The sequence below is a fragment of the Sebastes fasciatus genome, chromosome 6, assembly GCF_043250625.1.
Source record: "Sebastes fasciatus isolate fSebFas1 chromosome 6, fSebFas1.pri, whole genome shotgun sequence".
NCBI classification, from domain to species: domain Eukaryota; kingdom Metazoa; phylum Chordata; class Actinopteri; order Perciformes; family Sebastidae; genus Sebastes; species Sebastes fasciatus.
In genome coordinates, this window is record NC_133800.1 from 16651229 (window position 1) to 16674543 (window position 23315).

At 41.6% G+C, this 23315-nt stretch overlaps 1 protein-coding gene across 1 annotated transcript in view; it reads left to right on the forward strand.

Moving 5' to 3' along the window:
• The window catches only part of wscd2 (WSC domain containing 2), a 42060-nt gene that overhangs the window by 751 nt on the left and 17994 nt on the right, over positions 1 to 23315 (forward strand). The window contains exon 2 of the mRNA XM_074637992.1: positions 22118 to 23040. Within this exon, the coding sequence (XP_074494093.1) occupies positions 22650 to 23040 (391 nt within the window). The 5' untranslated portion in view covers positions 22118 to 22649. The remainder of the gene's footprint in view (positions 1 to 22117; positions 23041 to 23315) is intronic.

Below are 23315 nucleotides of genomic sequence, written 5' to 3' on the forward strand. Positions count from 1 at the left end.
GAATAAGGAAGCTGTCACTTGTTAAAGCACAGACTGAACAATATACTGCAGTGTCTATTCAAAGGCCATATGCTTTGTTTAGAGCCTCAGGTGATAAAAATACCTGAGGGAACTAGTACCTAGAGGTCCAATCTGCTCTCTCTGTGTCTATACACCACACATGGAAACCCAAGTGTATTATTCTGTTTATTGGACTAGTTGGCTAATCCAATTGAGAGGTTTGTCTTATTATTTTTCTGTAATATGTTCCTATTTGTTTGTATGCTGCGGTGTGACAGACATGGAGGTGCTCTCTCCATTATCACATTCAGTGGGCAGTAAAAATGCATTAGTGTCTAACCAGGAGCCTGGTTGCCTGGTGGCCCGCAGGCTGAACGCCCTCATCCTTTTACCCAAAGTGTGAAGTCGCTGACTTTCATTAGAGCACTCCTGCTAATTTTTAACCAGAGCTGCAAATCAGAAACAGGCAGGAAGCCTGCATTTCCATCCCTCATTTGTTCCTTTACTTTGTAGATTTTAGTGTTATCAGTGTGTGCAGAGCTTCACTTTTTTGTGCTGTGAACCATTTATTTATGAATGTTTTAGAACAAGAGTTCAGCTGAAAAGTTCAGCTGAAAAGAGACATCAGAGGTTATTATGGACACCCGGTTTCCCAATGAAGACGTTTATTTATATGAAAAGACAAAACAGAGCTATTGTGGGAGAAGAAAAAAAAAACTATATATGAATATATTTATGTCTACGTAAAAGTTGGGAAAAAATAAATAGTCTGACTGTGTTTGTCTTTTGTTTTTTTAAGCAAGTATCTGGTTCCAGCTTTTCAGATGGGAGGATTTGCTGCTTTTTCTCTGTTTTTCTATCATTGTAAATTGAATATGTTTTGGGATTTTTTTGGACAAAACAAGATCAAAATTCAATAATTTATTGCCACATCAACAGTTGATTAGGAATTTGTTTAGGTGCGCTTAACAACAAAACATATAATAACATAACACACACAACAAAATCATACTGCCACATTAACAATACTGTAACCATACAATAAATACAATTATTAAAGCGCATGCTTGTTTGTACAGTTGTTGAAGCATTTAGGATTCATATTGCTTCAGGATAAGATATCTGAATATGTCACCATGGTTTCTGAGAAATTATAAAGGACATCATTTTCTGACACGTTATAGAAAAATTAATCGAGATCAAAATATGCAGGGTAACTCCTCATGATTTTAAGGAAATTATGCAAATCCAGCTCTCCCGCTCATTGTTTCCGATGACCTCGGTGTGCTGTAGATCACTCTATTGAACCAATCGCTCAGTGTGAAGTGCAGAAGAAGAACATAATGGTTGTTAAGATTGATCACAATGCTGTGAAAATCAATTCATGAATGGCACTAATTGCTCATTCTGCTGCTATTTCAGCACTTGCATGACAGTAAATAAAAAGCACAGAGCATGACAGACCTCTAGTTATGGCAGCGCTGAATGTAGACCAAAGCAGAACTGATCAATATTATGAATGTCACTGTGAAATAAAAATCAAAGCTCCCTTTCCTCCTAGTTCTAATTTAACCCTCTGGTAATGGCAGTCTCTATCACATCATATAGTAATGCGGTTTCAGCTGGCAGAAAACTATGGACGCTCATTTAAAAAATAAAGTCACGTAGATTTTATTTTTGCTAACGGCGGCTGTGCTGTCCTGAGAGCTCAGGCCTCCCTGAGGCAGAAGTGAACGGACGTCAGAGGAATATTCAAAAAACATATTTGTACATATGAGAGAGTGCCGTTCCCACTGCTGCTGTTGCTTTAGTGAACAATCAGGGGTCAAAGTATGAGTATCAACCATACCGACTGCACTTAAAAGATTGAATCCAGATGGAAGTTTTTGTAAATTTGATGTTGAATTTCAGAAAGAGGCTCAGATATGAAATCCCTCGTGTAGCGGCGGGGTGGCCGGCCACAGAGTGAGAAGGCTTTGAATTCCTCCAGAGCTTATCTCTTCATCCACTTGGCGACCTCTGAGGGACGTGCCATGGATCATATCCCGCGGCCTTTGAAGATCGCCAAGAACTGACAGGAATTACAGTTTGCATGCTTGCGCTATAGCCATTACAGTGAAATAACAGTGGTGTGGTGCGAGCTGTGTGTAGGCTGGGGGGCGGTTACACGCTCCTGATATATCAGCATCAAGAAAGGATGTCAAGATCCTCATTAGAGCGCCTACAAAAATAGCTTGGTGTTAAATACTCTGCTGTCCTCGCCAAAGACGTGCTGAAAGTTTCAGACTGTGATAGTGTCTGACGTTCAAAAGCGGGACGGTAGTTTCGTGCTCGGTGGCTTCGAATTCTATTTTTATTGGTGTGAATTCAAAAACACAAAGGGTATGTCTTAATGTATTATAGTTTGGAATAACTTATTTTGCTCTTCCTCGAAAGAAAAGATGAATCCTGAAAGAGGATCATCTTTAAAACCGTGTTATGGTTACACAGATCAGAGGAGTAGGTCAGCCTCGCTGCATGTGCATCTCAGCCAGATTTTCAGCTTATAGGAGGATTTTATCGCGACACCGGACCTCTTCTGTAAGACGTATCCAGATAATCACCGCCTAGACAGGACTCAGGAAAATACTGGGTGGTGACATCAGAACCAAAACGTTAACTTTAACATAAGTCTTTGGGATTTGTTGATAGATGTGCATTTATTTCAGGTACATTACAAACTCAGACTCAAACCTTGAATTTAGACAACACAGCCAACAAAATAGATCGTATTAAGGTCCATCTACTGTCTAAACCAAATGCTACGTATTAAGCTTTGTTTTCCATCCTAACTGCTAATGCCGTTAGCAACGACTGAAGAAAAGCTAAATAGCCAATTATGTTTTTGACCTGCTGTTCAGGCTTTTCTCTCAGACAGAGACAGGCACCCTGCTGAGGACATGACTGTGGTTTAATCCAACCAAGGCTAATATGAGGCGGGAAATGGTGTGTGTGTCTGTGTGTGTCTGTGTGTCTGTGTGTGTGTGTGGTAGAGTCAGGGTGCAAGGTTGTGTACTTGTCCATCTCTGAACATGCTGGGAAGCAAATGAAGGCCGTCCCGAGTGTGTTGTCCTTGGAGACGGAGTCATTACATAAGATCATCATTGCATCATGTTACTTTTCTACATTGGGTAGTGAATCTAGCCTGAGTCTTGATAGTTCACGGATAGTGCATGAGACTTTGTTTATTGTTCCTTCATTAATCAGTTTCCTTTAACTACTAGGTTTGTTCTATATCCCCACCCCGCCAGTTTGAGAACTTTTAGTAGTCCATATACTGTGCTCAAACAGCAGCATGTCTGTTCAAAGTTATATCATTTACAGTGTAGTAATTCGATGTAGAAAAAAACCTCTCTCGTCTTCCAAAACTTTGCCCCCGAACGTGGATTATTACAACATTTGCCGTTCATCAGGAGGTCAGTTGGACTCCCAGATGCCAGTGGCATCAACTCTGGCTCCTCTCAGTCTGACCCAAACTCTGTTTGCCCTCCACACCGCCAAGACTGACTCACAACTGTGTGAACGTCCATCACTAAACCGCTCAGGGGAGGTAGTCGGGCTTGAAGAGCGAGGAGAGGGGAAGAGAGTGTGAAAGCTGTGGAGAAAATGAAAAAAAGAAAAGAGAGACGAGGAGTAGAAGATAAGGAGAGAACAGTGGATATATAAAATCCACATTCTCTGTGGTCCACGGTCGACCTTGAGATGGTGCCAGTGGGCGAGATTAGCACATCACCACTGTAATTGCTCACCTCGAGTAGCAGACCCCCTTGTCCTTTCTTCAACTCGATCCCTGCCTCACAAAAAGGCTTTTGTTGGCATTAAAGCGCTGGGCTCTGTTTTCTGTACCTGCTGCACCAACAGAGCTCCAACCTGGCAACAGCCGAGCCTTGTGTTAGTCTGAGGGGGCTTTTGTCTTTGGTTTAATGCTGGACCTCAAACTAAAGCACCATTTATACTCTAAACTAAAGGAGTTCCCACATTAAAAGTTATTTATATCCTAATAGGCCAAAGAAAAACGGACTAATGTAGGAATAAATCAGTTTATCCTCATACAACGGTTCGTATAATATCTTATGAAAAGTTAATCCTAATGTTTCATGCGTTTTCCTACGAATGTCCAACAACATGTGACGCACATGTCAATTTCCGTGATACTCCATGAAATAAGGAATAATCCCACAATTCATGTTCAACATTAATTATTATTAGTTATTCTCAGACGGATATCTCTGTTCATTGTGTGTAGAGGTGTGTGTGTACAGTACTGTGTCTGTGGTGCTGTCCTGGGCACTGAAACAGGGGAGATGGAGACAGACGGAAGAAAATCCCGGCCTGCTGCGCCGTGCAGCGAAGCTTCAAATACCTTTGAATATTACTCACCGAGGCACCGAAGCCTCAAAAAGAGGTATTTAGGACAGCCCTTAACTTAAGTACGGAAGTTACGTGACAAATAATTCAACGTGGGTATCTGGTATCACACGGGGAACGAACACCAGTCTCCTGGGCAAAGGTCCAGTGTTTTTGACACACCCATCCATCCTTACCTCCTCCGTACGCGATGTTTGACGATCTTCATACTTCCTGGTTCACTATTACGTGGATTATATATGAATTGATTTTGCGGAATATATACGAATTACAGAGCATTACTTTTCATAGGTATAGCTATGAACGGTGTAGAACAGCCTGAATAAATATAACAAATCCTAATTTTAAGGATGTTGGCTGGAAACGCATTTGACACGACAGCAAACATATAAAGAAGTGTTGTTAAAGCTCTGTTAGGTCGATAAAGTAGATATTATATCCAGCCCTGTGGTGTTTTCTCAGCTTTCAGAACATCACTTCAAGCAGTGTTAGTCGATCCGTGAAAACACATCCATCCAAATCCAGATTGCACTGTGAAGATTTAGACAGGCGTTTTGCTTAGAAGAGGATGTCAGGAGATTTTGATAAGCCCTGTCCTAACAATGCTGCGATATACAGCAGCGGGAGCCCCGATGTGCTAAAGAATCAGAAGGGGTGGAGCCCCCTCCGGGTCTGTCAGCCTGTGCAGTCAGTGTCAGCAGCGGCTTCAGATCTCCTTTCAGCGTGCCGGGACCTAATTGGGCTCTCACACTTGCCAGAGAAATTTGTCAGGTTGCTGTGAAATGAGGTACTTGGCCAAATCAAGATGTGCATCCCCCTGTTCCAACCCCTCCACCGCTGTGATTATCATGGAGTAACAGGAGCTTTTAAAACAGATAAACTACTTTTGCTTATTTCCTGTTGGGAATATGTCATTAAAGGGCAAATAGCAGCACGTTCTCATGATAGTTTTGTGCTCGGTAATTGCACCTGCAGGGATTTTGTGTGAAAGATGTACAACGGTAAGCAAGCCTTGTCTATTTATACACACCTTATAAGTAAGGGCTTATTATTTTTACACTCAGCCTTACATGTTGTTCCATTAATTTCCAGCAGCGAGCGGGATGAGCGCCTAAGTCTATCCCCTTATCAGCTACTTTTCTGAATCTAGCACTAAGCAGAGTGCACACATGAGCTCCTCTTGTCTGCAGCGCTAATGTTCTCCATCTGTCAGTAGAGCTGCCCAGGTTGGCCGTGATGTTAGGAGCTATCACATGCAGTAAATGAAGCACGCCCGGTCAGCCACAAGCCCGTTTTGCCACGCCTTGTCAACCCTCATCACCTCCGCTCTCTCTGTGACTGTGCAGATGTCTTTCCCAGGTTGCTCGAGGGTGGGATGACTCAGCTCGAGCTCCCTCTCAGCGCCTCGCTGACTCCGGGTTCAGCCCTCTCCTCTGTCAACCGTGGCAACTCAAATACGGTCTGGCTGAACCGTTAGACTGAGGCCAAAACACAGGCTGCATCATTTGCTGTGTTAGACCCTCTAATGTTGTGGTTCCCAACCTTTTTTTGTCTCACGCACCACCGCAGCACTATGAGATGGGCTCAAGAGGGGAATGGCTTCATGGAACTGTTCGATAATAATTCACCACAAAGAAAACACAGAGAGGCTGCTGTGGATCGGTAAAAGACGGATTTTACTGGAACTGTTGATGATTAAGCTCACTATCTCCTTCTCTCAGTTTTTTTCTGTCAAGTTTGCATTCATACCACTTCCATTTCAGCCCTTTCGCACGAAAAGGCGTATAAATTAACAATAATGCGATAGGAAAGCCTTTCTTTCTTTTGGCGTACGCTATGTAGTCTGTACTGAATGTAATGTAAACACATCCGCGTAAATATGCTATGCTCAGAGTTAATGATGTAGAATAAAAAGTGAGAAAGACTGCTTATGACGGAAGGGTGAGGAGGTGGATGGATGCAACAAACACATGACATTTAACCATGAGACCGTTGTTTTATCACGTTTTTTGGTGACATTTCTGACGTGTTCTCCGTACTTATGTTGCATTGTTTTCATACATATTTTACGTACTTTTTTAAGCCCAACCATGACATTTTTTATAAACATAAGTGAGTGGTTTTGTTGCCTAAACCCATAGTAACTGCGGATGTTCCCGTGGTTTTGTTGCGTGGGGTACGAATGACACACGAAAAGCCTAAATTCAATTCAATTTTTCAATTCAATTTATTTTTGTATAGCGTCAAATCACAACAGAAGTTATCTCAAGACGCTTTATCTATAGAGCAGGTCTTAGACCGTACACCATAGTTTAGAGACCCAACAGTATCCACCAAGCGCGTCCTAAATGCGTCCTCATGACACACGGCATGTCCTTGTAATGTTGTGCTAGTTATACACCTTCCGGCTTGTCCATTTTGAGAAGCAGAAGTTGGACACTTCAACTATTTATTCATTATTTATTATCATTTCGGCTCTTCTGCTTATTAGCTAAGTCGTAGCAGTTTGCGAATGTTACAACTGACTGTCATAGCTGGAAGGTTCCTGCTAATTGTGACATTAACTATACTTACGTTCATCATCAGGGGAGCAAAACTCTTTGTATTTTGTGAATTCTTTGCTAACTGAAGCTTAAATGGTCAGTTCAGCCACTTACAAATACTGTGAAATCAATCCATGCAGGTAGTTTCAGTCTAATTTGCTGAAGTTTTGAGATATCTGCCTCTGAGACTGAAAGCATTGACGCAGCATTGAAAAATGTCTGTCCAGAAATGTCTCAGTTACTCAGGAAAATCCACAGGCCTCACTGAGAAACGTTTTCTTTGGAACTGATTTCTACTGAAGAAAGAGTCTCTTTACGTTTCAGGGGCAAAACCTGCGCACATAAAAACCAAAACTATCTGCATGGCAAGATGCCATTATAGGGAAGTGAGAATATATGTATGAGTGAACTGACCCTTTAGGTGAATGCAACCACGTCCATATTGGACTGAAGTCTAGGTATTCTCTTATGAAAATAATTGAGCATCTCGCTCGTCATCACCTCGCTCTGTTATTTCTGAGATTTATGTTTCTGTATCTCACACACACACAGTCATAAACACTCGGTCTTTCTTCCATTGCTTTCGTGATGTTGTCCATGTTGCATCAGAGCAACACTGCTGCATGCTCGTCATATTTTATTCATCTTAGGAGCCGTTGCAGCACTGAGGCTCGCTCCTTCCTGCGAGCCCAAAGCAGGCAGCTGCCAGAAAGCCTGAATCCCCAGACACTTTGCCCATTTCTACTTCTACATACACACGTACACATATAATATAGGCCCATTTAAAGCCATACTACAGTGCTCCCCTGTGTACACACATACATGTAATCTTTCCATCATTGCAGAAGAGACCCTTTCTCAATTTCCTTTAGATTTTAGCTCCATGAGGTAACTGATGACAAGTTTCAGATTCTGAAATACATGTCTATTACAGTAAAAAAGTATTACAAAACAAAGCCTCTATCTGGAACCCTGCAGTGAGTACATTATCAACAATAGTATTCACAATGTCCACTGATACTAGATTTTGACCTTTAGTTAGGTCTGACACATTGTTTAACATTTGGCTGTCTTACATGGCTTAAAAACAGACCAAAAATCGTAAGTTAAAGAAGGAATAACAGTGAATATATCACTTGTTTAAATTTATTTCCAATCAAACTCAAACATATCGCCCCCTTCTGACACAAAATGATTTGCCAATCAGCTGTCAGTTAAACGAGTCTGGTTACATCAGTGACGCCGTAACATTAGGCGATGTTAGCAAGCTAGCAAGCGCACACCATTCAACAATGACCGTAGACAATAACAAGGCCAATAAAAAGCTACAATATATTATTTTCATGAGGAATGCTTCGTTTTTTCACGAATGTGAATGACAAATGTATGCATCTCATTTGCGGTGCGAGCGTGTCAGTTGGTAAAAGATGTAAGATGTCGAGCACCACTTCACCAAAGTCCACGGCAACTTTTCATGGGACTTACCGACTGGTAGCAAACTACGAACAGAGAAGGAACTGAAAACAATGCTTAAAAGACAACAGTCTCTGTTTACCAAACCAACGAAGAAGGCCAACGCAGCAACACAGGCTTCGTTTAGTGGCGCACATCCTAACAAAACACAAAAACCCCTTCGCCTGTGGCGGGATTGTAATCGAGGCGATGACTGCGGTGGCTGAAACATTATTAAAGGACCATAAAAGTAAGACAGAAATTATGCCTGTTATTGGCGATGTAAACTTGGTGCTGTGAGTAGCTCTCTGCCACTTTCATTTAGTCAAATTAGCTCTCAGAGGGAAAAAGGTTGGAGACCCCTGCACTAATACATTCATAACCTCATTTGTAGACTTCAATCTGTATAGATTTTAATTCCCCCAGGAGACTCAAGCTGTTCTCAGACAAAAGTTGTACTCTCATTACTTCAAGATCTAAACCCACCTAGTTTTAGTCCAGACTTACATGTGAGTTTAACATGCTAATTTACTGAGTAATGGAATTTAATTTCATGTGGAGCTGATGGGACCAACAATTAGGGCATTACTGACAACTTGTCAACAACAGCAGTTGACTAAAAATAGGATGTATGAGCAACAAGGACTCTAATGGTGTTCATATTTAATTGGAGAGGATTTGTTGACAGCAGGCCTCTGGTGTTGCTCGACCTTTACAGGCTGATTTGCGTGATGCTGATGAGGCCCATGGTTCACTACACATTTTGCAAGGCATGCTTACAGAGCACCCTTCTACATACACACTTCATGTTCTTCAGATGGATGCATCCAGACCACTGCACACAGCTTGCTACCCTGCGTGACTGTGCACATTGAAGCGATCATCAGAAACCGCGAAGTAGCTTGTGTACAACAACACTCGGAGTGGCAGAGGAGCTGACTGCTCTCATGCCATCCTTTCATTCTCCCTTTATTAAAGGAAAATCAAGTATCAGTCTGTGATGATGTTCAATGCAATTCAGAGGCTCCTTTGTGATAAAGTTCTCTCTGTTGTACCTACTTTCCTCCATCATCTCATCTTCCTTCACTTCACTTAGTGTTAATTTCTTAGACAGACTTTGAACACCAAGCAGCAAATGCTTTCGATTCTGCTGTGGGTTGTATGTGTAGGTGGTGTAGTGAAAGCAATATGGAGCTGCATACTTATACTTGCAAGGGTATATTTTTCCAGTGGAGAACAAAACAAGATCTGTGTAATGACTCAAAACATGTGCTGCATTATACTCTGTGGGAGTATAATGTGGTAAAAAAGTTGAAACCTCTTGTTTTTGTGGTTGATTTCTCCTCATTTAACTGTCAACTATTATAACAATCTGGTGAGCAAACTCAAATGTTTGTTATTAAATTCTGTACTTTTACAATTATTTCCAAACATCACTGAACCTAAAAAGAAACAGATGCACTTGACATGTGCAATAAGTGTTTATAAAACATATCCTTTCGTGATATAGATTCCAGTTGGGTCATCCAGTGCAATTGTAAGTATGTTCATTCAAGTACAGTACTTTAGAGCTGTCCTTGACCAAAGAACGTATTAATCGACTAACACTCATACGATTGTGTTGACTAATCGATTAGTTGATTTAATCAACAAATCTGGAAAACTGAGTTTCTCCACAAAGAATCACACAAAAGCACCACTTTAAATCTTGTGTTTACCAGAGATGTGCTCATAAATGTCTTGGAAATAAGTCATTCAGCACGAATAAAGCATAAAACAATGACTAATCAATTAAAAACAATGACTAATTGACTAAAGAAATATAAGTCAACTGAGACCAAAACGACCGATTAGTCGACGAATCGACTAAGAGGGGGCAGTCCTACTGTACTTACAAACAGTTTTGAGGTACCTGTACTTAACTTGAATATTTCCATTTTATGGTACTTTATACTAGAGGTCGATGATGATTTACATCCCTGCATGACTGGTGCCGGCTGCGCAGCCATCGACGACTATCGGAGCCCAGTTCTGTCGATAATGATAGTTTGTAAAATGTCCTATCGGCGCCATTCGACCAAACCGATTAATCGGTCAACCTCTAGTTTATACTTCTACTCCACTACATTTCAGAAGGAAATATTGTACCTTTTAATTCTACTACATTTACCTGACAACCTATCAGTTACTTTGCCGTTTCAGAGTTTCCACACAAAACATACAGCATAATCAAGAAATACAGTATAGTGCATTTTTATAGATTAAACTACATACAACAGAATGTAAAATAAAATCAAAAGAGGGATGTTGTAGCTATATGGTAGGTGTCTTTAACTACAGGGCCACTAGGGCGACACTGTATTTTTTATTCTCTTTAAAGACCATGAAAAGTAGATTTCTTTCACACAAAAGTCACAAACTGTGACAGTATCAACAGGATACAAAACACTTGACCGTTTTGCTGGATACTTACTGTTAACTGTGCTTCATGCTGAGACAGCAACATGCAGTTTCAGGATCTTTTATTATCTGAAGTGACCTCTTCTCTAATCCCGTCTTTGCAGACTTAATATCTAGCTCTCAAGGATGTACGTTGGTCAAAATCTTAAATGTTAAATTTGTTGACAGTGAGCTGGAAAACGCAGCGAATCAACAAGGCAGGTGGCATGTGCAATGATTTTTCTAGTTGAAAAGGGATTCAGCTTTTCAGGATTAGTCTGTGAGACCACAGAGAGGACTGTAGTAAAGAGGAACTGAGATTTAGTCAATACTGTTAACTTCAAACGCACCCAGCCTCACCCATCTCATTTCACCCCGACTGTCTTCAGTGCTTCTGAAGCACACGTTTACTCTAATAGTTGGTGCCTTTGGCAAAATAATTTCAGACTGAACCGTCCTTCATTATATTTCTTTAAAAATAAACTCCAAATGCTCTTTTCATTTCTCCCTCACAGTGAAGGCTTAGCAGCAGAACAACAGTGCTGGAGGATTCAGCTTGTTGCTTAAGGACACTTCAGCAGAGTGGCTGCTCGTTGACACAGCAGCTTGAATGTGTAGAGGGTCTGTCTCCCCTCTCACCGCTCCGCCGAGCACTCGGCTGTTTTTCTCTTCTTACTCCGCTCAACAGAGCAGAAGAAGCTCTGTGATACAGAAGGACAGTTGTGTCAACATCTTCCTCTGTGAAGAACTTCCCCCAGCAACATGATTATTATACCACTGGAGAATACTGCTGTTTTTTTATTTTGGTGTTGGCCAAAAAACTTGAGTAAATATTTTTGTGGCAGCAGGATTTAAAGCTCTGATCAATATTTAATGTCACCAATGGATCAGATGACTACGAATACTGTGAGAAGGGTCGCTAGTGGTGTTGAATGATGAAATGGAGACTAGCCGGTGAAAACAGTGGAGCATTTAGCAGCTAAAAAGACAGATATTTCCATCAGGAGTTGGTGGAGACCAAAACAAAGCTAAAAGACATATACCAGCCGACCAGAAACATGACTCCAAATTAATGCTAATGTTGCTCTGTAACTGCTGGATGTGTAAATAAGCAACTGTTTGCTAACAAGTCGACAAAAAGATGATAATTGTTTCTACTGAACCTTTAATCAGTTAACGCAGTTTTAACAGAATAATTCAATGTTTTGGTAACTGTGTTTTTTCCACTTTCGTTCAGCGAGTGAGACGAGGAAATCAATATCAATCTCATATCTGTGTGTTAAGTACAGAGTCAAGACGGGGTTAGCTTATCTTAGCATAAAGACTGGAGGTGTGGGGAAACAGCTAGCGTAGCTCTCAGTGGGGCACGCTCACATGCACGAGCATGCTCTAAAAGCACGCGCAGCTATATCAACGAAGCGAGGAGAAGCTCTGATTACAACACACAGAGGGAGAGTGACCTCTATATCTTTACATAGCAGATAGTTGTTTGCTGCTATATTAATGCTCTGGATATCGTAAAGAGCACCTTTAATATTGACATTGACAGATTGGCGTTATGTTTTTCTGGCCTCTTCTTTAACAGAACAGTTGTTCAAGATCAGAAATAGTAAATACTGAGTCACATTAATATTAGAAATATTGAATACCAAATGGTTCCAAATATAACCGAGCCAAACACCCACTCTTTGGAGCTGCCGAGAACACTGAGCGTCCAACATGGAAAAAGAAAGTGCTTTATTCTCAGTTAATGAATAACTGTATTTCTTAGCTGCATGTTGTTTGCCTCAGTTGTGCTTTCACACTTTAACTAATGATGTGCTGTTGAAAATTGCCTCAAATTCCATTCAGAGGCATTTCCTCCTCGTAACCAACTAAACATTTGCTGAAACCCACTGCAATCCCCTCTTAAGTCTATTCAAGCAGAGAGGACTGAGATTCGCAGCAGAACTGAGCCGGGAGAATTCACTTTTAATTAAAGCAGAGAGATCCTCTGTGCTTAGTGAAGGTGGGAGAAGAAAGGGGGAAAAGCTCTTTTCCTCTTCGAAAAAAAACTGAACTGCAGATATTCTGTAAGGGCCGTGAATGAAGAGCTTTGTTAAGGCTGGATAGTGGAAGACATCATTTGATCTCCCATTGACAGCGCCTCCCCGCTGCAGAATAATTACTTCTTTTATGAAGCCATTAGAGAGGACCGATTCAAGTGATTGTTTCTCAAATGTCCATCCGTGTGGCCAACTGGGATCTGGGAGTGGCGGCTACTGAGGGAGGGTCTGAACTCACAAGAGGAATCTGGGATAACTCTCTCTGGTAGGAGCTCATTAATGTCAGGACTGTCTTTCCTGTTGCCATCAAAGATTTTCTTCTTAGTACTTCTCTTCCCAGAATAGCAGAAGTTCCCTCTCCTTTCATTTCTTTCTTTCCCTCAGATATACAAGCGAGAGACATACACTCTGCATGACCAAACGAGGCTACAAGTAGAAGAATTAGTGCTAATCCAGATTTTGTGCAAATGACTGAGTTTTTGTCTCTCTGCTCATGCCTAATTGAACTCTGCTGCTTTGTGTCCACAATCACAATGGAGCTATTATTCCTTCATTCCCCCATCTTCTTTTTGACTGCGCCAGTTGCTTATCACCGTGTACTGGTGGAAATGACGATCACCAGTCACTCTATTACAATGCTGCAGTTTAAAGCTACTGTGCACCAGTCAAAGAAGAGGATTACATTATTTTTAGACCCTTTAATTTACCTCTTCTCTTTCAGAGGAAAAGGTCACCACTGAGCTTAATGGACCATTGAGTATTATCAGGATTACAATGAGCCTTTTCCCTGCCATCCTGGGCTTCATTTTTAAGCTTCATAGGGTGTACTTAAAAACCCTAACTGTGATTGGTCTGCTCAACCTCTCCAATACCAAATGTACTCGTATTTCTAATTATCTCCAGGCTTTGGGAAGGTAACCAACAGGGCTAAACACAGCAATCATTTCATGACAGCAGTAGATCTTTTCGGTAAGTGCCTGTTTAATTTTTGTGCAAACCTGGTCTACCACACAACACAAATCTCATGATTTCTGTCACACAAGATCTGTCAGTGTGTTGACTGTTTCTAAAATTATTATGTAAAAAGAATGACTCTAAGGCCCCTTTCCCACTGCATAAAAAATCCCACTAACATCTGGCTTTTGCCTTCAGTTAGAAAGGTTAGAATCGGCATTCATTTGCGGGACAAATGACTCAGCAGTAGTCACAAGTATTTATCAGCTCCAGCTCCGATCGGCAGTGATGGGTGACATGCTAATTTTCCCCCTTTTACGGTGCAATGCTATATGACACACATTGAAATGAATATATAATAAATAAAATCAATGGGGACAGGGACAATTATTATAATTTATAAAAACATACGCTCCTCAAAGCCACCATACTCCAGTCAAACAACAGTAATTCTACCTCGCTGATCGTCGTAAAACACTCAAACTCGACAGAAACAGAATAAATGTTGTTCCACTGTTCCAACAATCACCGACTCTGGTTTGAGAGTTTGAAAGAGAGACTAAGTAACATTTTTACTCTTTAGTAACCATGCTTCCGGTGCCGGTGCATCCGTGACGTTGAATGTGACACACCAGGAAAAACAACAGGAAGGCATACTCATCTAATGGCAATGGGAAAGGAACAAGCCAACCAAATGTTCTGACTGTGTAGTGGAAAAAGGTGCTGAAAACCTTTGATGGTTTTGAACTTTAAAACCCCGTATTTCACAATTTACGAATACATATCTACTTTCAGACCCTTCGGTTATGTAAAATGTGTCTGTGTGCTTTGTTTTTACAGTCTTTTCTGTCCAGACCAGAACTGGCAGGATTTATACTAACGCAGGTAAAATCGAGCTTCACAGTACAACTGCCACATTGTTTGCTAATGCGCATAAAAACTACCGTTTAGCTGTATTACGTACATTTAATATATTACTATAATACATTTCATAAAATGAAACCACACAGGTAATAAATCTAAAATGAAAAGTAGTACATTTTTATTAAAATCCTGTATCATTAACCTCTCAGCAGGTCGTTAATGAGAGGTTAATGAAGGGCGAGTGGGGTCACTGGATATCTTACCACCGATCTGCAGCTTGTCTCGACTCATTACAACACTAATTTGTTTACTTTTGTCCAACATTGATTTAAAGACTTCCCAACACATTACAGACAGAGGTTTTAGTAACATAACATACAGTGCAATGCGTATAGTGAAACACTATTTTTAGACACTTTATCACAGGGTATGTGAAGTGGCACTTTTAAGTGTCAACACTGAAGCGGAGGGGGATGCCGCTGCAGTAAATGGTTCATATTTATCAGTATAATAAGGAACAATTTGTAGCAAAAAGCTTGTCAGGAGTTTTAAAACTGCTTTCCTAGCTTCAAATAATTTGTCACTGTGCAGAGATTCTTCCAAACATCTTTGCTGATGAACTTCCTTCTGAGTGGCCACCAGTAATTAAGTGTATTGGGCATTAAGCCAATCACTAATGCGGGCACACACTGAGATCAAACACAGGTTTAATTAAAATGGCTGGCATGAAAATGGGAAGCCAAAACTGCAGCACACACCGAAGTAACTTTTGCCAAACACTAAGAAAAAAACCTTGCTTTGGCATTGAGATCCTGTTGTTATTGGAGGCAGCCATGTTCACACTCCAGCTCTCAGGGTCATACACTCCTCGGAGAGAGCCGCTTGACCTGCTCTGCAGAGCAGCAAAAGTTTGGCATCTAACTGGTTTACTTGAGCTTTCTCAGTTTTACACGTGAACTGTGGTCGTTTTCACCTGCACCACTATTTACAATAATACATTCCTTTTGTTTTATTCTTATGCATTAAAGACATATTATGTATTAATTCCTCATTCAGAGATGCTCTCAACAACCGTGCTGCTTTCTGCTGGAGTTTTCTCTTGGATGTGTAATGAGGCGTCAGGCCATGTTGCAAGTAGGACGGCGTGGAACAATCTGTGTAAACTTGAACGCAAGCATGGCCAGCGTTATCACCGGGGGTGGAATGTGATCTTTAGTTTGATTTGATTTGACAAACACGGCTAATGCGCACTGGCAGGCCAAACACACCAGGAGAGCGGAAAGACGGGCCCCAGGGTTAGGGGAGGGTCAGGGCTGCTGCAGCCAACGCCGTTAACCCTTCTGCTGCCGAAGAACCGAAGATATCCGACATGTTACAGTACAGTACTTTTACAGGATGGGACTTTAAGTTGAGTGTGTGTGTGTGTTAACGTAATACAAGCAGGGGGATGGAAAATAAGTACAATGAGAGGAGACTCAAATGGTTTCCTTTCCCACTGACGCTGGCACACCTGATAACCTCTTCTTCCTGCCACTGTTAATGCTGACTGTTCTACCACTGTGAAAACACAGCAAACAAAACCCACTTTAAACTACGGGAGAACTAATCTATTTCAGCTGGTGTGATTTGCACTGGGGATTCTGAGGCCCAACAGTTAAAAACCTCACCCACGTTCGAGTGAAAAGAATGTTTTTTGGCAATCGAGAGACGGGGAGGATGGAAATTGATTACATCTGCCAAGAACCAAGTAACAATAATTATCTGCTTCTAATCTGCTATCTGCTATCCAGCTCCTAAATATCCAACCTCCTCAGAGTTCAAATCTTGTCTACACTTTTTGAGTATATAAAAATGAATATCAGAAACATGCATTTTTTTGTCCTTTTTTACATATTTTCTTGGCAGTTTCTTTCCCTCAAACCACAAAACAATAATGCATAATCACACTGCTCTTTACTGTCTCTGTCGAACCACAGTTCTGCACATGGTTTTATCCGTGCTGGCTGACAGTAAAGTGTCGTCTCTGAACTCGAGAGGTGTCACAGAGTTGACCACAGCTCTTGCTCAACCCTGCCCTCTGGTCAATGAGTCCCAGGACAGACATGAAGAATATTTATGGACCGACTTGTGGAGCCATTTGCCTGCAGCACAAGCTCAGCTGGCTGTCGGCCCGCTCGCCAAAGATTAACTTTGACGTTTCCTCCCCTAAATCCGCTCTGATTAAATATTTGCTGGCTCATTTAATATGAATGTGAATTAATGGTCAGTCAGTGAGTTCATGTCTGCTCCACTTGAGTAATTGCCATGATTTGGCGGAAAGACCTCTGCACCTCCTATCTCTTGTCTGTTGCATTTCCTCTTCGTCCGCCTGTCTGTTTACAAGTGTCGCAGCTGATTTTAATCCACGAGTCCGTGGATGTGAATGAAGTTCACCCATAGTGGCTCTTAATAGCAAAAACTTGCAGTATGTGAAGCTGTAATGTGAGGGCCTGACTCTGGGAATCACGTTAGCAGCATGACTCTAGGGATGACAACGTTGGTATGTCAGTTGCTCTTTGCAACACTTTGGTCCAGATTGAAGAATCTCATACACTTGAAACACATTCATGGTCCCAAGACAGTGAATCCAGATGACTTTTCCTCCAGCACCACCATGAGCTTTACATTTGTATTTTCTAGTGAAATGTCTCAACAACTATTGGATGGATTACCATGAAATTCTGTATGACATTCATGTTCTCCTCAGGATGAACTGTAATAACTTCAGTTATCAACTTTTGAAAAGTATTTCCTCATTTTTGTCCAGCAACACGTGTCAATTTCTCCTCGTTACATGCGTACAGTCTTTTCAAAATAAACCTCCGTCTTCACAGGAAACAACTTGGTAAGGTTTAGGCAACAAAAATACTTAGTTAGGTTCAGGAAAAGATCGTTGTTTGGGTTAAAATAAATCCAAAAGTGTCCAGTGTTTTTTGACCTACCCATACATTCCGACCTCCTCCCTACGCGGCGTTTATTGCTCTTTACACATCCTGGTTCACGATTATGTGGATTACATATGAATTGAATTTGTGCATATTATACTGTATATAAATTACAGTGCATTACTTCTCGTAGGTATAGCTACGAACGGTGTATGAGACCAGCCTGCACAGAGCTGCTAGCGTAACAGTGTAGATTCAAGTCTTGTTTCTTTTTACCTCATGCAACATGAAGGATCTATACAATTGCAGTAGTCCACCCACACTCTTGTTACTGTCATTTGAACCTGCAAATTAGCCACAAGTTCAATTTCATTTTCGTAACTAGGGGGATGAATTATTAACACCAGTAATTAACCTGTGTGTGGCCCTGTTGCATACGTGAGAGGCAGTGTGGGGATCCTTATGTCATTTTCTCCATCTGCTCACCCTCATAAATATATTTACTTTACTTTCAGAAGAGGAGCTCCTCGCTGCTTTTTTGCTCCAGCCACCATAACATGGCCTGCTCACACATAACCCTGAAACAGTGCTCTCCTGTGCATCTCTGCTTACAGGACTTCAATCCCACCAAGAGGCCACTACACATGTTCAGGATACTGTTTCCCTCCACAGTGAGTTAGCAGAGTAAGAAGCATGTTGAGACATGCAGTTTTATTTTACTATTTAAATCTTGTAACCCTGTAGGAAACCTAACCGAGATATGATTACATTTCTCCCAGGCAAAACAAAATGAGCAAAGACTAGCTTGTTTGAGCGTTACTGTGTCGTTCGTCTTTAAATATGAATCATTTCTCCATTTATGAGGAACAAAATACTGAGACAGGACTGAAAAATTGTCATGGTTACAGAGAGAGAGTAGGAGTCACTTTTCAATAATGTTTATATTGCTGTAGCAACGAATATAAATAATTATTAAAGCTGCAGAAAGCGTTGAACGGGCCCTTGCCCCTTTGCGCATGTCGGGGGTATCTGCTGCCGTGCATTTCAGTGAAAGTCTGACACTGCACACAGCAGTTAGAGGATATTTTCTGCGTGGAGCGCGTGACACTGCAAATGACCCAATGAAAACCTGTGAGGCATCCTTAAAAGGCACTTCTATGAGGGTGGGTGGCAGTATACAACCATTTCTTGTTGCCAGTAGGTGGCGCTATCACCATAATTCAATAATGGAACTAATATGTCTTCAGGCCGGGACTCTTATCCAGCTTGTGAAATTTGGGGCAGATTGGAATATGTAGACTCAAGTTACAACAGCCTCCTGTGTCATGTGTTATGCCTCGAATGGTTGAGGTTAGGATAGGTCGTCTGGCAGCGAGTCTCACAAGAGTTTTTGCAGATCTCAGATTAAATTTCGCAATTTACAGGCCCCTTTCAGGGCTAAAGTTGAGTAGAGTTAGAGTTGGTAGAGTTGGTTATAGCTATAACCAAACTGCTTATCACTGGGCATTTTCATAATGTAGTAATCACATTTAGTACCAGCTCGAAGGGACTGGAAGATCTTTACTCATTTGTTGTACATCTGAACACTGTGTTCAAATTCTGTATAAGCTGAACCTGTTTGTCCTCTGAACACCCACACAGGTGTTTTCAGTTATTCTGGCTGATCAGACCTCTGCTCAGGTTGAAGGTGGAATTCATGAGGTCACAAATCTCCATCTACCAACAAGAATGATAAGAATGCCCAAACAGGTGCAATGAAAGCTGACAGGAGACTCAGGAAGATGTTGTATTCCAGTTTTCTTGAGTTTTCATGCATCCTAAGTACCTCAAAAATGCGATCTCGCAGCAGAAAAATTATAATAACCCTTACAAAAACAATAGGTTTCCTCGCACTTCGTGCCAGGGCACCGTTGGGGTCCTGGCACTTTCGTGCTCGGGCCCTAATTATACTGTGTAACCGCATTTACTGTATGTGAATCCCTGCGAAATAGAGGCTGTTCACGGCAATGAAAAGATCACGTTTCAGACAGAAATGTTTAAAGGAAGAGTTTGGGAAATTTATACGGCTGTCTTCGACCAAAGCAATTCTTAGTCAACTAACACTCATACGACTTTGTCGATTCATTGATTAGTTGATTTAATCAACAGATCTGTAAAAGTGAGTTTCTCTGCAAAGGACACAAAGGCACCACTTTAGATCTTGTGTTTATAATTTTTACATATCTATTTGCACATGGATTAAACATACGAGATATAACATGTTGCGGTAATAAGTTAACTTTAAAGGTATTTCTTAACTTAGGCTGCTGCAGCCAGGCTAACTGTTTCCCTGTGTTTACAGTCTTTCTGCTAATCTAGCTACCTGACTGCTGACTCTAGCTTTATATAATAGCGTACAGGCATCAGAGTGGTGTCAATCTTCTCATCTAACTCTCGGCAAGAATGGGAATAAATGTATTTCTTAACATGTCAAACAATTCTTTAGAAAATATTGCAGATGTATTTGTGCAGGCCTGTGCTTTAACTCTATAGCCTCCCAGCAATTACACACCATAACAGATTTATTTCTAGGACAGTGTTATTTTGAAACTGAAGCCTGGAAAAATTAGACTCTTTTATGTCCTGAGTGTGAACCCCACTAATATGATTTACTTTGTTTTCTATTAACTTTGACTCATCAGCTGCAACACCCTTCATTTATACCTCAGAACATTTAGTGTTTGAGATTTGATCTAAAACCAACAAAAGTATGAATAATTAAAATGCAGACAAAGTACATCAGTAATGAAAACCGTCCTTGCAGGTATTGAGAAGTTACTGAACAGGATATGGAGGCAAAGTTTGGAGAAGTCAGACAGGATGTGGATTGTCTTTGTGCCCGGATGCTGTGGGTGCAAGCACATAAGCAGAATGTGATCCATTTCTCCTTGAGGGTCCCAGACTCTTCCCAGACTACCGAAGGGAAAGTCAAGGGGAGGTCTGCTGTGCCATTGAGGTTTCAGGTGACAAGTATTCTGCAGATTTGTCCCGGGGCAGACAGAGAGCCAAAAGGGCGAGTGTCCCCTTGAATGTTCTGGAAAATTCCCTGACCCTGAGGAGTGTTGCATTACTCCTTCCAATTGTAGCCTCCCGGCCTCGTCCCAGAACAGAGACTCTTTTGAGAGAGGCTGCCGAGGATTTGGGAAGTCGGGATTCAGCCCATTTAAACAAAGTTATCAGTAAAATCTGCTGAAACTCGGTCAAAATAAGACCGCTATCTTCAAGTGTGGCGTCGGTCTATAGTTTACATTGGCCATCTTTGGTGTTTACTGTGCTACTAACCGGGGTCTGTACAATCCGTGTGCGTTTGGATAGTTTGTTAAATTCAAAGTGTCAGAAATGAGAAAATGAATCGCATTTTCGTTTCGTCCTCCAACGGGAGACCGCTCGGACCAAGCAACTCAAATTCATCCAGCGCAAACCACAGCTGCCATTTTTATTTATTCATTTATTTGACAGGGACAATACATGTAGGCATTGTTACATTTAAATAAAGTGCAACCGATGCAATATTCGTTGGACTTCTAGTAGCTTATTTGCAGACCTTCTGGATTTAGTCCAATAAACAAACTATTAACACGTACACAAACCTTCAACGCGACTGACAAGCCCTCAGTGCAGCTCTACTTCTTCGTCCTCTCATGTTGGACCGGACGCTACATTGACTCACTATTGAGGTACAAGTGGTATTACAAGACAGGATGGGCACAACACAATGCATAGCATCTTTGACATAACGTTACTGTAACTCCTTCAAGGTAGTTATTTTTGTTTTATGTTTTAAACAAAGATTCTGTCCATATCTTCCACATATCACTTTTAAACAGTATTATGATATAAAAAAATAAACCCATTGAAGTGTACTCTCTAGATTTAATGGATGAGCAGACATTTTAACCTTAACCATTCTTTGAAAATCAAGTGAGCCTTTTTTCATCTTTTCCTGTCACACATTCACACAAATTATCATCACCTTAGATCATCTTGAATAATGTTTTTATTTCTCTTCAATTCCCCGCATGCGTTAGTTCCCAAAGCCATCAGTGAAAATGCTGCAGGGTAGAGCTTTGTTTCTGTTTTTCACCCTTTCAGCTTAACCCAATTCATTAAAGATAATGTAGAACTCTGAGCTTGATGCAGTGACGCCTTAGCAACTGTTTTGTTCACAAACTAACAACAGAGATAAGTTTTCCATGTACTTGATTGCTTTAATCATTTTATTTCTTTGCTTATCTCTGTTCCTAATTGTGTTCTCGTTAATATGAGTTTGACAGAATATGAAAGAATGAGGACAGTTTAACAACAGCATTGTGATGTATTTCCTTGCAGGTGAAGCACTGACTTCATCCTTTTGTTACCTGCTCATGTTATTTCTCCCTTTCCACGTGCGATAAAGCTTACTCAGGTGTGTACTTATTCTTCCTTTTGTGTGTGTGTGTCTTAACTGCAGATGGTGAGTCACGCCCTCTCTCTCGCTGAATAGCCGGCCTCACAAAGGCGAAAGGATCTCAGCTCAGCCTGTAAATAAAACCCTCTTCCTTCTGCTCAGCGTGGGAGAAAGTGCCACTGTGGTGCTGGGGTGGCATCTCTGTGGGCTGATAACTGGAGTGAAAGCAGCGTTGAGGGATCATCTTTCACTCTGAGGCACTCAACTTTCATGCCGTGGCCCCGGAGCCGGCTCTCAGGGCTGGACCGTCAGCGGGAACGCAGAGAGACTCTCACGTGGACTCAGAGCAGCACAGAGCACAGGTGTAAAGCATCTTCCTCAGGAGACTGAAGAGGCATACATGAGGGGAAAAGTCATGCTATGGTTTGGATGACCTTCCAACAACAGGATTAAGACACTTTAACTGACTTTTTCTCCATCTTTGTTGGGGCCCATTTGGGCTGTGTGGTGGGAACAGGGACAGCTGGTGTTGATGCTTCTGCTTTATGAGTTTTCATCACTTGGAGAGCGTATCTGAGTGGCAGGGGGAGCCAGCATGGCCAAGCCTCTGCTGAAGATACAGCGCTATTTCCGCAGGAAACCCATCCGATTCTTTTCCCTCATCCTCCTCTACCTGACCGCTGGGAGCCTCGTCTTCCTGCACTCTGGCTTCGTCGGGGACAGCGGCCCCGGGGCCAGAGGGGGCCGAGACTCTGTGGTAGCTGCAGAGATGGGGGGCCGGACTTCAATGTCAGATGCTCGGGGGCTTGGCATCATGAGTAGAGTGTTTAAGGAGACGCGCAGGTCTGGACGGAGGTACGGCCCTCCGTGGATGAAAAAAGCCAGACAGGAGGGCCATGAGACGGTGCGCAGGGGGGGAGACTACACCAACAACTGGAACCGTGCACTTAAAGGACGCAGTGCCAAAGACGTGGACGATGGAAGAGGTGGGTTATACCGAGACTACTGCAGTGGTATTGCTTTCAGCTTGACAGTTTTCCAAATTCAACAACAGATCATCTCCCACATCTCAAAATGAGTTGATAAATTATTAAATCAAAAGATGGTTGAAATTTGCCCTTGGCTTCTACCACATAAAAAAAGAAATGCAATAATTCAATGCAGTGCTCACTTAAGCAGATCAGCAAAGCATAAATAGAATTTACTGGAACAATAAATTAATTTTAAATGAGGGAATAATCACAATATGTGCCAGCCATCA